This window comes from Gavialis gangeticus, unplaced genomic scaffold (assembly GCF_001723915.1).
Source record: "Gavialis gangeticus isolate Ggan-Ray unplaced genomic scaffold, GavGan_comp1, whole genome shotgun sequence".
Classification (NCBI taxonomy): Eukaryota; Metazoa; Chordata; order Crocodylia; family Gavialidae; genus Gavialis; species Gavialis gangeticus.
Window position 1 is genome coordinate 33,322,855 of NW_017729022.1, and position 17,939 is coordinate 33,340,793.

General features: G+C 44.8%; 1 protein-coding gene across 6 annotated transcripts in view; it reads right to left on the reverse strand.

Moving 5' to 3' along the window:
- Nucleotides 1-1,398: 1,398 nt before the first annotated feature.
- The window catches only part of CSRP2 (cysteine and glycine rich protein 2), a 25,239-nt gene continuing 8,698 nt past the window's right edge, over nucleotides 1,399-17,939 (reverse strand). Inside the window, exons 1-6 of one of the 6 annotated variants that reach the window (XM_019514768.1) lie at nucleotides 17,610-17,634; nucleotides 8,778-8,896; nucleotides 6,026-6,194; nucleotides 4,781-4,913; nucleotides 3,691-3,784; nucleotides 1,399-1,716 (exon numbers count right to left, since the gene is read on the reverse strand). In XM_019514768.1, coding sequence (XP_019370313.1) covers nucleotides 1,640-1,716; nucleotides 3,691-3,784; nucleotides 4,781-4,913; nucleotides 6,026-6,194; nucleotides 8,778-8,889 — 585 coding nt within the window. In that variant the 5' untranslated portion in view covers nucleotides 8,890-8,896; nucleotides 17,610-17,634 and the 3' untranslated portion in view covers nucleotides 1,399-1,639. Of the gene's footprint in view, nucleotides 1,717-3,690; nucleotides 3,785-4,780; nucleotides 4,914-6,025; nucleotides 6,195-8,777; nucleotides 8,899-9,694; nucleotides 9,716-17,094; nucleotides 17,116-17,375; nucleotides 17,462-17,609; nucleotides 17,635-17,939 lie in introns of those variants that run through there. The other 5 variants (XM_019514767.1, XM_019514769.1, XM_019514771.1 and 2 more) reach the window with 5 other exon arrangements.

Sequence of the window (17,939 nt, forward strand, 5' to 3'; positions counted from 1 at the left end):
AGTGAAGTGACATTCCCAGGTTGTTAGAGAACCTTGCAAAACTAAGTATGATGCCCAATTAATGTTTTTGGAACTGCACTGTGTGTTTTCCATTGCTCCAACTGCACACAGCAGGCATAATGTAGCTTAACAAATTTGGAGGGTTCTCCCAGCAAGGCACTTTTACACCATTTCCTTAACAAGAGCTAGTTGAAGGGAACATTATCATGCTTTTGTGCTTCCCAGCTACTCCAATGGTCCCTTGGGGAAATAATCCCTGATTGTTCAGTGTCGAGAGTAGCAACTCGCCTTACAAAATTCTTATTTTAATGAAGGTAGTAGAGCCAGGCTTGTTTTGTCTCTCACACTTCCAAAGTGAACAAGGTAGAAGACAGGGGTAAATTAAAGCAATCCCAGTTCTTTAGCAATTCTTGTGATTTCTGGTTGCTTGCTCAGGCCTAAGTGGAAGTGACTGAGGAAGAAAGGAAAAGCAGGACTGGAAAGGGACCTTATGAGATCATTTAGGCCAGACCCCTACTCGGGGCAGGATCATCTCTGACTAAACCATCACCCTAGTATATCTGTCCATCTCTTCTGCTCTTGAAAATTTACAGGGATGGAGATGCCTCCCTTTCTTTACCAAAAGCACAGACTTAAGGCATAAGTCCTCCATTAAGGGAATCCTTGGAAAAAAAACTTTTTGCCATGACTGGTTGAGAGAATGGATTCAGCCCTCTGCCACTGAGGTCTACGCTGTGCTGCTGGTAATAAGATCTTTGAGCTACAATTGATTGTCATAGGTAGAGAATTTCATATTTATTTTAAGCTCTGTGCTGCTTCTATCATGGTTTCAATGGCTCCTCACCCATCATCTTAAGAGACTAGGCAAAAGACAGGCCTTGAAATAGGATCTTTCTTTTTCAGGCTCCAGCACCTCTCAACAGGTTTAAGATGTTCATTCCCTCCATCCCCAAACTTTGTAAATTGAGCAGCGCCCCATTTCAAAAAATGAACATGTTTTACCATGCTTATCTTCTTGCAGATGGGCAGGGTGGCAGGGGTAGGGGGGAATGGCTATGTAGGGGTCAACTCTGAGCCTGTGCTTATCTGCTCATTTCCTCACACCTCACCCTTCAAATGATCTCATGGCACCCCAAGGGACCCTAGCTCCCCAGTTAAGAATCCCTGCCTTAAATAGCAATTTGTTCAAAAAAAGAACCCCCCCCCCCAGTCTCTCAAGGAGTTTCTCTAAAAAGGTGATTTCTGCCTAATTTCATGGTTAACACCGTCTCTCCCTACAAGAAACATCTCATGAAGGCTGAGTAGGGATCTAAATATCACACCACCTACAAGCATCTAATTCCAGCTCTGCTCTCACACTCTTTACTGTGACATTCAGAGACTTAATTTTTTTTCTTCTTTTTTTAATAGTGAAGAAGAGTCATATTATGCAAAAGGTTTATTAGAGAAGAATAGTAGTGTTAACATGGCATACACAAGCAAAGAGAATTATGCAGTGTTTTAATATTTGATAAAAACTTTGCATTAGCAGTAATAAACTAGTATCAGTTTCACAGTAGTTAGTAACACATAAGAAGCAGTTTCTTTTCACAGAGGAAGAATTTCAGTGAGTTACAGGAGGTTGACTTCAGCTCCTCCTTCACTGAGCATGAACAAGGGCACCTGCTCCCTGGCCATATCCAAATCCTTTGGGACCAAAATTCTTGGCATAACAACCTGCAAGGAAGAAAAAAAAGTTGTCCCTCTTAAAGTCATTGTTATTTGCCCACTATGTCTAAGTTTTTAGACTTTGTGCCTGAAATTAACTTCATCTTGGAATCAAGTCAATACAGTATTCTCTCCCAATCAGCATGGGGGTAAGAAAAAATGCACTACTTGGATCTGAGTATCAGCCTGGGGCAGGCAGTGGTTCAGGGTCAACTTCAGCCCAGGATTCAAGTCTGAAGCCAGAGCTTAGTCACTGCCTGCCTCAGGCCATGATGGCTCATTTGGCAGGGATGGAACAGGGCCAAAATAGTGGATAGCCATGCATGTGGCCTAGGGGACTGTGTAGCCCTCCAAAAACAACCCAGCTACCTCCTCTCCTCCCCTTACCTTCTGCTCTTGTTTCAGTCCCTTTAGCCCTGGTGCAGCCCATCTGTGAGCTGCCACTACATCTTCCTGGCACAGCAGAGTGGGACTGGGTGAGGAGCTGTTGCTGACTGCTCCAGAGCAGAGCTATGGCAGAAAGTAAGCAGCATGGGGGAAGAGGGTGCAGGTACAGGTGGCAGGTAGGAACAAGGATTGGGGTCTGGCCTGTCACCCCTTGCTGCTGCTGCTTTCCCCATTCCAGGAGTGGGGTGGGGGCAGGGCAGAAAATGTAAGAGGTGGTTTTCCACTAATTAGCACTGATATATAGAATTTTTTTTAAACCACACACATTTATAAATTTGTATAGAATCTAAATTACCAAGGGGTCATCTTTAAATCCAGTGTTGTCTTGGATTTGGGTAAATACATAAGCAGGAGAGTGAACAGACTTCTCAGAGAAACCAAGCACCTATTTGAAGCCTGCAGAAATTCCTATTATTCAGCATTTCTGAAAAATAGTCCCTTTATCCAATACCTAGTTTAGATGAAACTTATAGGTCAATGATTCTCAGCCTTGTCTGACTTGAGGTACCCCATTTAAAAAGACTAGTTCATTTAGCGTTTACCTCTTTGTAGAGGGGCTGGGTAGTGAGAGAAGGGCAGCGGCCAAGCAGCAAACAGCTGCAGCCTACCCTTATGTCCACACCCCACAGCACCCTTCAAGAGATCTGACAACACTCCAGGGTATTACAGCACTATATTTGAAAATCACTTCCTTAAGAGTGAGAATCCTTGGGAGGGAAAAAAAAAAAAAAAAAGCAAGCTTCTGCCATCCATACATCCTTAGAGACAGAGCAGTTCACAGGTCAGCACTATCCAAAGCTGAAGACCAGCACTTAAGTGATTTCTAGACGGCGATTCTTAACTGGCGTACCATGGCACCCTGGGTGCCTTGAGCGACTTTCAAGAGTGACATACAATGAATGTTAGCATGGTTAGGTGTGCAAACATGATTCACAAAATAAACTAAGATTTCAAACAGGAATCTACTGAGTTAAATACATTCTGACCCACTGTGGTCTTTCTGAGTTCTTTGCAATAGAAGGATTGCTCTAATATTTTTCTGTGGTCAAAAATAAGTGAAAACTAAAAGCTGGCCTTCTCCATGTGGTATTTTTGCATCTATCCTGGGGTGCCTCAAGTCTAAAAGGGTTAAGAATTACTGTCTTAAGAGTAAGGTGGCTTGGTTACACAAAGCATGGTCAGGATAACTGTCAGTTTATTTCCTAATCTATTTTTATGGCAGCTTTACAGTTTGCTACCTTCCTACTGCCCCACCACTGCAGAGCAGGTCATGAACACTAGAAGAGTACCCAGTCAGTCAGTTGTCTAGTTCTGGGCCTCAAAAGTAAACATCATTAAGTTTGATACTGCACAGCTTTTAGCAATAATGAATTCAAAGTTGTTCAGCCCTGTCAAGATAAAAGATTCCTTATGTCAGCACAAGATTTCTACTCCAGAAACGGACCCAGATTCTTAACTAGAGCATCTCTGTTCTCCAGACAGCATGCTCCTCTGAGCAGTAAGTAATTAGGCTTTGGACATGTTTGTTCATCTTACCTTTACAATAAATTTCGCCTTCTTTCTCAGTAAGGGTTGTAGATTCTAGACTCTTGCCACACTTGGCACATCGGAAACAATTTTTGTGCCAAGGCTAAGAGGAAACAGAGTACAGTATACAGTTTAAAAGGAGAAAGGCGCCCACCAAAAAAACAAAACAAAAATTAAGTGCACACACTCCATAAATATTAGTTACAAGACAAGAGCCAGAGTAACTTGGATAGCAACAAGTTCACCAGTACAGACTCCTGCCAGATAAACAAACAAAGTTCTAGGATTATATGTTGATTAGTGTAATCATTTTAGATCGCTCACCCATGAGACAGTAGTTCTTATTAAACATGGACAGTAAGCAGGTTGAAATTAAATACTGATGCATGTAACTGAGAAATCAAGAAATCTTGAGCAGGTGGGCTGTCAAATTATTTAGTCTTCCTTCACCTTTAACTTAGAGACTATTGGAAGCTGGCATATAGAACTCATTTTAAAAAGGAGTTATTATAGTCCTCTTGAACTATGAGAGGAATTCAGAGGGCTCATTTGAAAGTAATGGTTTTAGCGACAGATTCAAGAGACTACCACCAAAGGACTGAAGCCATAGTTGCAACTCACTTTTACTTGGTTGTTCTAATTCCCAAGTCTGCACTCAGATTGCTGAAGACCCAGGTTCAGTTTCTCTCTGAAGGGATCTGAACCCACATCTTGCTATTTGTCCAAAGTGCCTGAACCTCCAGGCCTAGAGTATTCCAGGGTGCTCTTTGTTTGTATTTTTGTATTTTTTGGGCAAGGACAAACACCACAGTCGATCCACCCCAAAGTATTCATTTTGCTATAGCTGCTAAGCCAAAAAAATAAAGTGTATCCATTAATTGCACAGTTCTGGCTTGGTTTATAAATAACCCCTTTGGATAGGAGTTTTCTGTTCTAAGGAACCACCATCGTAAGGAACTTTGCATTCTACTGGCACACCTACTCTGTTCTGGCTGAACATGCTAGGAAGCAAGGTTCTCTCTAGCAAGCTCATAAGTAAATTGCAACATCTGCAACCCAAACCTGTTTAACAAGGAGCCCAACTACCATACCACCTTACCTTTCCAGCTCCTATTACTTTCTCAGCAGCATAAACAGAGTCACCACATCTGGAGCATTTCTCTGAACCTCCAAATTTCTGAGCAAACTTTGAAGTATTTGGATTTGTTGTAGGTCGATGAGGCGAAGGAGTGCTGAAAGGAGCAGGTCAGAGGTTTAGAAACAAGTCTTGTACTCTTACCCTCCAACACAAAGAAAATAGGGGATATCTGAAGAGATGCAATGTGCAACTCACTGCTAGCGTATATTAGGATAAACAACTTTAACATCAGGTGTTAATAAGGATATCTAATTATGCATAATAAAGAGATGGAGGATATGAACAAATCATGCATCAAAATGTGAGGCAAGCAGCAACTGTCTGATATGTTTCTTTACAATAAAGCATTTCCTATTTATCCTTTTGAATCATGCCATACTGGCTTTGAGGCCTGAACCACTTTTGCAAATTTAAAAACTAGTACTGCTGACTACACACACTCAACATCATCCAAATCTCAGCTGTTAAGATTTAAGAAGCTAGATCTGAGCTTCACAAAGAACTAATTCTGTCCATCAAGTGCCCCCAAGAAGTTGGAGGCCTCTCTTGTCATTAAAAAGAGAAAGTGTTATCTTGACAATAGATGCCCTAACTTGTCAACTCTTACTTAGATTAAGCTCTGTGATATACTTTGAATTACTTCTACCCAACTCCACTTTAACAAGGCTTTTTCTTCTTTTAAATTGGACCTGGCACTTTTGCTACTTGTTAAGGCACTTGTTCCTATGCTTAAAACAAAAATAAGAAGTATTAGATTTGCTACACATTAACATCTTTATAATTCTCGCATTCAAATAAATTTAAATTTTTTAAGTCATGTCACAGCTTAATGGACCATAGTATTCAGATCCTACTTAGCATGTGAACTTAACAAGCAAGGTCCTAGAGAGTATAAAAAGTATCTGCATAAAGCCAGTACTAATATAACAACCCAGATGCAGTACAGATTTAGCAGCAGGTAAAAATTCAAGTGACAAGTTCTAGTGATGTCAATGGAAGTTGACATGAGGACTGCAAGGGCACCATGGTTCAGATGTACACTGGTTCTCTAGTACAAGATTCTTTGCTTTTTTTTTTTTTGCATTTAGATGCCAGATCATGATACGGTTGTCAAGAGCATTTGACCTTTAAGACACATATGAAGACAACTTCAGAACAAAGATCATGCTCCAACTACAGTAAGATGCAGTGAAGACTTTAACTTACTTGTCAGGCTTGATACCCAGTCTCTCCCCTCTGTCCATGTTGAGAGTGCCTGCTCCTTGGCCATAACCATAACCTTTAGGACCATACTTTTTTCCATAGCAGGATTTGCAGTAAACTTCAGCATCATGAATTGCTACAGTTGTGCTGTCTAGGTTTTTCCGGCAGACCACTGTGGATGAGGGGAAGGGAAGTTAGAGGGAAAAAAAAAAAAAAAAGAAAGAAAGAAAAAGTGAAAATTGCCTGAAGGGACAATTTCTAAATCACCACACACAGTAAACCAAAATGTCAAAGTGCCAGATATGGGTTTCCCTGTCCACAGTTCTTTATAAGCAGCTGTAGATAGTCTCTTTTATAAAGAACTGTCTCTTGAATTGGTGAATTATGTGTAGTTCTATAAAGGGACTCTATTTCCTCCCACCCTTTCATGGTTATGACATTTAAAGAATAGAAACTTGCTGTAGTTTGATGAATGAGACTGCACAGAAAACCAGGATATTCAAGTCAGCAGTTTCCCCACTTCTGCTTCAAGTTACATGAAGCTAGGCATCTATCAGTGCAGAAAAGGGGTTTTGACAGTTTCTAGCCACAGTCCCTTTCCCTGCAGCATTTTCTAGGTACCAGTTTTGTCCAAATGACAAAATGATGGTGAATTCTGATGTTTAATTTTTTTAGTATCAGTATATTACACAGAAGTGAGGGGGACAGGAGGTGGGGGGGGAGGGAAAACAGACACGACAAAAAGTTAAGCAACTTGCCCAAGTTCACTACAGGAATTCCAATGCTTTTATTTATATTTAAAACCGTGCTCTTGTAACAGGATTTAGAATTTTGGACTGGATGCTCAACTACATCAGATTCTTTACCACATCAAAGGCTAAGAGGGCTCCAGAGATGCAGAGGAACCTTTGTTTCATCAACCCCCGGATTTCATTCAATATAATGAAGATGGACAACATGCAAATGTTTAATAAGCCAAGGGTAAAATGTTTCACCTAGTGTATGACCAATGTGCACTTCAGACTAATAAACGTGTTACCAAATAAGTGTAGGAACAAGCTTATAAACCCTTGCATTAGTCTCAAGTTGCACTTTGGTCATAGTTTCATAGTTAGTAGGGTCGCAAGGGACCTGAGCAGATCATCAAGTCTGACCCCCTGCCATGGCAGGAATGAGTACTGGGGTCAAACGACCCCAGCAAGGTGATTGTCAAGGCTTGTCTTAAAGACCCCCAGGGTAGGAGCCAGCACCACTTCGCTTGGAAGTTGGTTGCAGATCCTAGCCACCCTGACAGTGAAGTAGCACCTCCTGATGTCTACTCTGAATCTACCCTCTGCCAGCTTGTGACCGCTATTTCTAGTCATTCCTGGTAGTGCTCGGGGGAACAGGGACTCCCCCAATGCCTGCTGGTCCCCTCTGACTAGTTTGTAAACAGCACTAGATCCCCCCTCAGCCTTCACTTGTGGAGGCTGAACAGGTTCAGGTCCCATAGCCTCTCCTCACAGGGTCTGCCCTGCTGCCCCCTGATCATGCGAGTGGCCCTCCTCTGGACCCTCTCCACATTGTCCACATCCCCCTTGAAGTGCGGCGCCCAGAACTGGACGCAGTCCTCCAGCTGCAGCCTGACCAGGGCCACAGACAGGGGGAGTATCACCTCCCTGGACCTGCTTGAGATGCATCTGTGGATGCATGCATTAGGTGAAACAATTTTGCCCTAAGTCTCTCTATTCTAAACTTGGTAGAACCATGTTGTTGTTTTGGTCCTTGAGGGATACATGTTAAGGCAACTCTTGGGTCTACGTTCCAAAATTATTACAACACACTCGAAAAGAAAAAACCCACCTTAGGATTGCTGCAAAAGGTAAGAGAAAAAGGAACCCAAGACACCAGGCACACCTATGTCCAATCATAAATACACAGATGGTATGTTTCAGATGTATTAGTAGCAAGCTATTTTTGAATGACATCCAGTTTATAATACAGCAGTGTTCTACAAACCAAGACTGAATCAAATCTGTCCTTAGCTATTCTGTGCCAGAAAGCTGCTGAAGTGCTACTGCAGATTTCCAGTAAGTTTAACTTCTTCGATTTAAGTCAGGCACGCAGTTTGCAAACCAGTCTAGAATTTAAGGTGAGTCGTTACCTAATTAACAAACTTTTCAGTAGAAAAAAGTATTTTCCCATCTCTCACCGACTTGTTGGTTAGACTGAAAAATAATGCACTGGATTCTATTTATCTGAAATAATCCACAGTCCTCTATGCCAAGGGCTAGGATGTTGGCTCTGTTAAATGCATTCATTAGAAATTCAACCAAAGTACAAATGTGTTAACATCCCACACAATCTGCATGGAACGCTCATTCAAGCGAAGGGCCCATAATAATATCTTCAGTCCATTCTATTTTGCCTGAGATTCAGAGGCAGAAGCTTGGCAGAAGTTCACATAGCAAAACAAATCCAGCCTTATTGCTGTTCTTTTTCCCTGTCTGGACAATGCTCAAGTTTAAGTTTCTCACTCCAAAAATGTGCATCTTGTCTCAGTAACTGAGGCAAGGTGGGGGATAGGCAAGGCGAGTCCTGTATTCAGTTGAACATATAATCTCCTGCATTAGGAGAATTAACTTCTGGATACTGGACTAGCCCTCCCCTTGGTGATCTAGGTGCTCACATGGCATGAGGAGGTAAGCAATTTTGGTCAATAAGTGAAACCAAGCTTATTCCTTTGGCCACAGAACTGCAGAGAAAACTCACTTACTGCAGAGAAAACAGCATCTGTGGAAACTCCTCCCATCACACTGGACTTCTTCAGCATGGTAGACTGTCCGGCCGCAGGCCCCGCATTTGTTACCTCCTCCCCAGTTTGGCATCCTGATTCTGTGGGAGTGACACAAATTGCAAGTGACAAGATATATTTTTTTTTTTTAATGGTTCAGAGCTGTAGTTTTAAGAGTCTTGGTACTACTGGAGTTTTTCAGCAGTGGTTATAGACAGTGCTGTGCCTAACTACCAGGCTTATTCTTTCCAAATTCTTTGACTCTTAAAGAGTTTGTTATACAAGAAAGCATTGTCAGTAGTCAGAACATGTTTTGTCATTGTGTTGTTACACTACAGGAACAGAACCCACAGGGTCAGAGAGCCTGCGTGTGCATGTACACGCTGATCTGCAATGCAGTATGACCCTCCAAATAAGCTTAAGGGAACAGACTTAAGCGCACACGAGCCTCCCTGTCCTGCCCTCCTATTAGGAAGTTCACTGTTGTATGCATCAAGCCCTATTACATTTGATCGACACAGAAACATAAGATACAGGCTTGGGAAAATATGTTTTACATTCCCTTTTCAGGATTTTGAAAGGTTACATAAATTGGATATGCACAAAGTAGAGCTGCATGCATAAGGGCTTTACTGTACCATGAATGAACACCCTCCCAGATGGATGTAATTTCAGTCTCCATGGTTCATTAATCCCAGGCCTCTCTTCTGATGGAAGCAAACCAATTGTGCCAACAATGGCATTTTGTTTTACTGCAGAGTATATTAGTTAGAATACAGCATAAGGCATAAGGTTCACCTCACTAGAGAGCCATTTGCTAGGACAATAAGTACATTTTGTTTCTCTGAAATGTAGTGGCAAATAGGGGTTTGTTCCCCAGGCATCCCATTGCTACTTACGTGAACTCCTACTGTCTTCAAGCAGGTACAGCCACTGAACCAAGTTACTGAAGAAATTGCTAAAGAAAAATGATCAGACTGTAGAACCAAACATTAGCTTGTTACAGTCATTTAGTAAGGTCTTGTTAAGATACAAAGCTATAGGAAATCACTTTCTGGTTTGATATTTAAGCTATTCACTTCTACGAAGTGAAATTTTTTCACTGTTGCTGGCTAGAGCACTACATTTTCAGCCAAGGTGCTGTGAGCCCCCCTCATGGGTGCACAAACAGACAACTGTCCTGCATGCCCTCCTGCTGCACTGAGGCTCTGATCAGCCTCAAGGGCTAGGGACAGAAGTTGCACATAAACCGGTTTAAGTGATCAGAAACTGATTTAAACCTGTAACAGAAGTTCAGCACACATAAACCAGTTTGAAAGTGGCCAAAACCAGTTTAAGATAAGCCTGGCTGGGCTGGTTGGATGTAATGTCAGACTTAATGGATTTAGGTCAAACTGGTTTATGGCACATCTGTCCCAGATCCTTCCTGGTTCAAACTAATTCATAGTCCCCCAGCATCCCAGGGCTATGTTGCCTGTTCCAGTGGAGCAAGGACTGCTTCACCCTTCTGCTCCTTAGCCTGCTTCCTGCCCGTGTCCATCCATCAGCGCATAGGGAGGTGGGGTAGGGGCAGGGGAACAGATCCCTAGACCTGTGCCCTCCCACCCAGGGGCTACACAGCATGTGGTGGGGGCTTCTTGACACTCAGTAACTCTCCCTTTCCGAGCTGCTGATTGCTTCAGTTGCTGTCACAGGAGGGAAGGAAAAGACATCCTCCCAGTCAGGTGCCTGCCAGTGCAGCCCAGCATGGGGGCATCAGGCGACTCCCATCTTGGGGGCTTTCCCCTCACCCTAGCCCAGGGCAGCTTCAGTGAGCCGAGGGAATCCTTTCTCCCCTCCCCCCAGAACCACAAAGCTGCTTGCCCTAGCCCAGGCAGCCTCAAGGAGCAAAGGGAAGTTCTCCTGCTCTCCCATAGCCAGTTTTCCCGCAGCTGCTGCAAGTCTGAGAAAAACTAGTTGCAGTGAAGTGGAAGAATTTCCCTCTGTTCCCTGAAGCCAATCTGGGCTATCCCTGAGACTGGCAGCAGACTGATGGACTCTGGGCTGGGGTGGGGTCTCCCCAGTGCCCCCATGCAGGGCTCCATGGGCAGGCACCCAGCTGGAAGGACTTCTTCCTATGGCAGTGACTGAAGCAAACAGCAGCTGGGAACTGGGGGAAAGGGGTGTTTCCCTTGGCTCTCCAGGGCTGTCTGGGCTGGGGAAACCCCCTGACAGGGAGGCTGCCCCTAGGTGGGCCAACATCCAGACAGCAGCTGGGAAGGTGGGGGGAGGGGGGGGGAGAAGAGTACACTCAGGAGGTTGGGAGCATGTACTGGGGAGCCAATCAGGGACACTTGCCTGGGCTGGCAATGGCCAGCAGGCTGGGAGATGTGCTCTGGTGCCCACTGGCCTGGGTCAGCGCACGCCTTCCCCATTTGAAAACTGAACATCAGTGCAGTTGGCTATTGGTTTAACCTACGCAGCTTGAAGGACACTGCCACAGATTCTGCCTCAGGCTTCTTGACTGTCTGTACAAGGAGTCAGAAACAGCCCTTCCCCGTCTGGCCCCTCCTGCCATCCTCCCAGAAACAGGCATGCAGGACAGTTCCACCTGCATATCTGTTTCCAGGATAAGAATGAGAGGGCTGGACTGGGATGGGCTGCGCAGCACAAGGCAGCTCCCATCAGCTTTCGGCTATCAGAGACCCACTGCAGGAGGCAAGCGAGCCATGTGCCACAGCCCTTCCTCCAACTCTGAAAGAGGGTGGGAGCTATTGAGCTAGAGGATCAAGCTATGGCTACAGATGTAGTCCTCTGAGGCAGCACCACAATTTATTTAAAGGCCATTGCCTTTAAGGCAAGTGCTAACATTGCCTTTTGACAAGTTTTCTTTTCTTTGTTCTTCCCTAGACTACCAAGGTAACTGTATGCACGAGCACATAAAGTTAGCTGGAAGAGGGCTTTACTATAAGAGATGTACAGATTAGGAGTCTAACGACAATTCAGAGTTCAGCTATTTCGTGAGGCCTAATTGCTCCTACCTTTTTTCTCCCCCACCACCCCAAATGTTGGATATCGTTTGGGACAGGGTTTGTGACCGTCTTCACACAGCTTAACAAGATAGAAGCCCAGTTGGGATCTCTCTCAGTGCTTTACTAAGAAACCCTGCAGCTAACTGGGGGGGGGAAAGAGGGCAGGGGGGAGCAAGGGGACAGAGAGGGGAAGAAAAAAAAAAAGAGAGAGAGTGTGTTAAAAGAAGAAAAGGGTGTTAAAGTCAATTTTATTGATGCAGGTTCACCCATATATACACTAAATGGGTGCCGTAGTATTAATCTATTTATATGCATGTCTGCACACGTGAAGCATCAATATATTAAGCCTTTAAAAGGCAACCAGCTTCCTCTTGTGCACATCTTTGGTCAGCTGTGAAACACTATCCTAATGAAAACTAGAGGTGAATCCTGGTATCTCTCCTACCCCCACTTAGTGGAAATTCTCTTTAGTGTGTGCTGTGAGCTTCATCTTCACCATGATGGTTGGCAAGAGCACAAAACAATGCTCCAACTCCCTTCTGACCACTGGACACCAATGACCCTCTCAAAAAACAAAGCATCTCATTACTTGCCTTAGCTGCTTCTGGTGCTTTTTCTTCTAGGAGGCAGCACAAAGTAGACATGACCCTTTACCCTTGTCACTGCCTACAGAGCTCTAAGTGACAACTGTAAACCTGATAGGTTATTTCAGTTTTATTCTGTTGCATTTTGGCAATCCAGTACGCAGCAGAGAGACAACTGTTATCTGGCCATAGACTACGAAGTCTCCATTAGTTACATTCAGAAGTGCCCCCACAAGATTTTGCACAAGCTCATAGTAGGGAAGTTTAGTTTCTTTGAAAGGAGAGAATGCAGCCTCCTTCTCTCCCTCTACTCACTCCTCCCCTAGGGTGTGTGACAAAGGGAAAGAACTCACATGCTAATTATACTGTATTGAGGACCATACTTGGAACCAAGGCATGCTAAGGAATTAGTCAAGACCCCATTACATGTTTTCCTTTCCCCTCTGAACTTGTTTTTAAGCCAAACCAATGCTTACCCCTCCTTATTATAAATGTGTACATGTCCCTCTTTTGCTTCCAACCACCTCTTTTTACCTCCCCTGATATCTGTGTTCTTCCGTTTGTTGTTGCTCCTTCTGTCTACCTGATGTACATGCATGCTGCAATAGAACAGCTGAGCTAACTTTAGGCTAGCAGCAATTTAGGCTTCAGCTGGTGTTGCAGGTATCCTGCCTGGCCAAGGGTCAGCCTGCACTGCTGCTATTTCACTGCTGGCATTGCCTGAAGTAGTTTGGCTAAGTGTCTCCCAAGTGCAATGGGAACACCAGTCTTAAGCATCCTGCTGCGTTTAGTTCTCCAACAGCTCCACTTGTTCTGTAGTAAAAGTTAACCTTCAGGAGTATGTGGAGAGGGTGGCACAATATCCAACAAAGGAATGCTACTAAGTAACTCTTAAGAAACCTTTGTACCACTACAACAGAACAGCCACTCATAAATGTGGGGAAATAAGATTAACTTATTAACTCAAACTGGGGCTTCTTTAGCAAATTCCCAAGAAAAAGTTTAAAAAGTTGTTCTGTTGTGCAATACAGAAGTCCCTTAGTAGTTCCACGTACAATGGAGATGCTCGTTACTGAGCTGGAGATGCTCAGTAGTGAGCAATTCTTTTGTAAGATATTTTCAAGAAATTAAATGTGGCCATTTCTCCATGATTTTGGGAATAACTAAGATTTTGCACAAGCTCATAAAGTTAGTTTTATGACATTTACCACTACTTTTTGTCGTCATTCTTGGCTTCACTGCAGAGTCTAAAAATTAAGATTCCATTTCTTTTGTTCAAGTGTTTGGCTGTGCTACCACACAGCAGCTGACACGGATCATGGCAAACAGGACCCACAGTAAGATGGATATAAGCTGCGTTCTTTTTTCAAACCCTCACACACTAACTGCAGAATAGAGAAGAGATTTTTTTCTATGTTGAATGCCTTTCAGAACCAGCCAAGTAGAAATCGTTTATTAATTAGGATTTCTTCCTTGGTCTCACAAGCAGACCTGCTTCTTGTTTTTGATTTTCATATTTGAAGTCCTGTGCACATGATTCATTCTTAATTTTGTAGGAAGGAGGAAGTGTGGTCCAGTGATAGGCACTCGCTTGGAATTTGAGACTTTGGTTCAGTTTCCAGCCAGACTTCCTTGTAAATCCTTTTTATCTAGCCTGTTCTTCACGGCCCCCAGCTGTAAAGAGGGGGTTGCACTGCCCTACTCCAAACAGGGCAGGAAAAGGATACAGTCCATTAAATGATTCCCCAATTGTGCACCTAATTGTGGTAAAGGCTATACATGCACCCAGACACATCATGGTCTTCCTTAACCTTGATGCACTAAAGGTTAACGGCCTTCTCTTTTAGCACTCTTATATAGCAGCACCATCCATATTCTTCTGGAGCTATGCTGTTAGCTTAAGCTATCTGTAAGCAGAAGATTGTTCATCTTTCAAGTCTGTCTTCTACTGTATGGTTAAAGACATCAAAAGGAAGGAGATAAGTTTGTAGTTCTGTCCATAAAATAAGTGGGGGATAAATCACACCCAACCAACCCATTTAAGTAGGGGGTTGTCCATATTAACCTACAGAGATCTCTGCTGAAGCAGAAAGCCTCACAGGTAGGTTAATATTTGAGTTCCCAGAGGGGCAGGAAAGATGTTCTTGCTTATGAAAGCTGTAAGGAGAACTTTGTTATCCTGCTGCTGGTTTTAGCAGGCTTTCAATGATTTTAAAAATACTGAAGTGATACTAAACACTTCCAGATGTTTTCATCAATGGTGCCAGGTAATTCTGAGGTATTTAGTTTACATGTTCTTGGCAGCCACCCTCCTCTCCTGAGGAGTGTACACCTGGACTTCCAGCATGCTCCTGCCAAAAGGACTCTCTCATCATCAGGCTAGTATAAATCGCTCTCTATGACTACAAGTTGCAGTCATGACAATACTCAGGTTCTGTCCCAGCATGTTACTGTAGGATTAAATCAGTAGTCACTAATATTTAAATTAAGAATTGACACCCACACACTCAATGCAGACATTTGGAGACATTTTGTGTTACAAAGCAGTGTTTAAAGACACTTGCTCCTATTCTGCAATTGGTTTAGGAACCTGTTTACAGGTTTCCCTCACTTTATGCGGGTTCTGCATGTGCAAATATGTGATGACCCTTTTGATACCAAAAATTTGTTATATGCAAGGTAAATTCACTCTTATGCAATCGATGTGGTGGAAGCCTGCAGAGTCAGCTGCTTTGTGTGGTGCACTGTGGGAGTGACGTGCACCAAAATAGAGTCTCCTGTGTGGATCTGTGCTCCTCGCTTGTTGTCTGCAACACGTTTCTGTAGTTGCTGTCCCCATTATGATGGTGCCCTGTGCTTGCGTGTACTGTCTGCTGTTGGTGAGTGCCAAAATGGTCTTGTAGAAGTGGGTCTGGGGGGCAGTAGTGTCAACATCTTGGAACGTATCCCTATTTGTTACACTGTAAAGTGCATTACCTTTATATGAATTCAAGTTATGCACCATTTTCCAAGAATGCTGTTAAGATGCCCTCAGCTAGCGAGGATTTCCCCCATGCCCCCAATAACACAAGCTAACTCTTACCCTGTAATTTTCATTTTCAACCAGTGAAAACCTTCCTCAAACTTATATTTATGGACCACAAGTCACTCTTGGAACCTGATCAAAGAGCAACAGACCTCCTTCCTCCCAGAATGGTTTTGTCTTGGGCAGAGCTGGCCATTTTACACAAATCACAACAGATGTAGGCAGAGGGGTGGAAGAAACTACCTAGTCTAATCTCCTGCACAGATTGCAGGGCTCCTTGTTTTATCTGGCCTCTTGTTGAAAGTCTCCAATGAAGGAGATCCCACAGCTTCCCCATCATGCCTCAGAAAGCCCCACAGTGGATAATGTACTTCTGTAATGCACTCCCTGCTTTCATAAGGGCGAAATAATAATAATAATAATAATAATAATAATAATAATATCTACTCAAGCCTTGGTGACCCACGGGGAACTGTTAAGGTATACTAGTTTGTGGCCTTCAGCAAGTGAGGTGCCCAGCATCACATCCATGCATCTTTCCCTTTATTGCCCAGGTGACTCAGCACCTATTTACATTGAGGTTGACTGGGTATGGCCTCTGGTATAAAACTATGGTGGGCTCTAATTAATGCCTTCGGATCCATAGCCAAATGCTTAAGGCAACTTGCTACTGCACTCCTGAACTACAGCTGGTGAAATCAGAGTTATTCTAGAAAATACAACAAGGGGATTTATGCTTCTGTAAAAAAGAGGATTTTGTAACATTAGACTCTATCGATGCTTCCCCAACACAAGATCCTCAGGGCAGCTAGCAACTTGGTACAGCACCAAGCATAGCCAGACTCAGACGTTAACAGAGAATGAAGTTTTACCTGTTATACCCTTCAACTTCCAGAAATTGTTACAGGAAAAAACCTTTTGCTCGCCTGCTTCTGATAAAAGAACTAGGTAAAACACCAAAATGATGGGTTTTCTTTGTGATCGGCTGAACCTTTAGGGCACTTGGAGCGAGCAGACCTTACTGGTTGTATACCAGGCAAAACATGTCTTTGTAGAGTCAACACAAAAACCTGTTGTAAATAGAAGTCTCTTTGCCAGGAACACAAGTAATCGATTAAGTAAATGGGGCACATACCAGTTCCCCCTGTTCTCAGAGAGGATGTGCACCACTGCTGCCAAGGAAGTGCAATTAAAGTCCATTCAGCCCTTAGCACTCAGCACACTCAGGCACTGAGGAAAGCAAACCCACTCTCAGCTTCATTTGCTGCAAAGTCACTTGGGGACAGCAGCTCAGAATGACTTTGCTTTCCTGAGTGCCTGAGTGTTTCCATCCCCCTACTCCCCTCTAACTCCCAGCTAGCAGAAGGCGCCCGAACCTAGCCACCTGCAGCCAGGCAAGTCATCTGCTTTAGGGCCTCCCTGCACTGCCAGCTGTGCATCTGCTGGTCACCTCAGTGCCAGGCTGCACTCACACCTTCAACGTGAGCAGCAGCATTTGTGAGGAGTGCTCACACCCCGACAGAACAGGAGCTGGGTTATGCGGATCAAGGGATCATCCCGCCCCGGCCGGGCGCAACTTTGAGCTACACAGCCAGCGCTTTAAGCCACTTAAAGTGTTAACAGGCAGACAGTCCCGGAGTTAAGCGTTGCCCCAAACTACTGCCTAACACGGCCCTTACATTTTCAGCGCTCCCAGTGGCTCCGGCCACTAGGCTACTGCAGCGCTGCCAGCACAAGAGGACAAGGAGATGGCAGCGAACATGGCAACCGCCGCTCTGTGATTGCAGCGCCAAAACGGGAAGGGCAGGGCGGGCCCGCAGCTCCGCACCGCCCCGCTGCCCCCCACGTGCGGGGCCGGGCGGGCCGGGATGCGCGGGGGCCCTCGGGGCAGCCCCTAAGCGCCCCGCGCCGCTGTGGTGCGAGGGGATCAGCCGGGTACGGCCGCCCAGGGAGGGGGACTTACCTCGCCTCGCCAGGCCGGCCGGGCTCGCAGCAGCCGAGGCGAAGCCGCTGCCACCGCCTCTGTATAAAGGCTGCGAGCAGCGCCGGGGCGGGGCGAGAGGAGGCAGCCGGCCGCGCCACTCCCGCCCGCGCGCCCGACCGCCCCGCGGCCTGATACCGCGCACAGCCCGGCGGGGGTTTCTAGTCCTCGCTTTTCACGTGCGCGGACACTGACACACGTACGTACCTACACCTGCACACACCCACGGCCCCCCACGGGCTTTCCCTCTGTTGCACACGCACTGCCTCAGCAGGGGATTCCTCTTGCACGCCCGCCGGCAGGAGCTCGCTCCTCGTCGCTCTTTCGCGCGCTCTCGCACACGCGCTGCCCCTGCAGCGTCTCGCCCTTCTTCTCTCTTGCATAATCAGGTCTCATGGACAGAGGTGATATCTTGTATTAGGCCAACAAGACTTCTACCAAAAAAAGAAAAGTCTTTAATTTTCTTGTGCAGAACGCTTTTCTTTTTTGCAAAAATCTTGTGGGTCTAATGAAAGAAATCACCTCTGCCCCATGAGCCCTGAT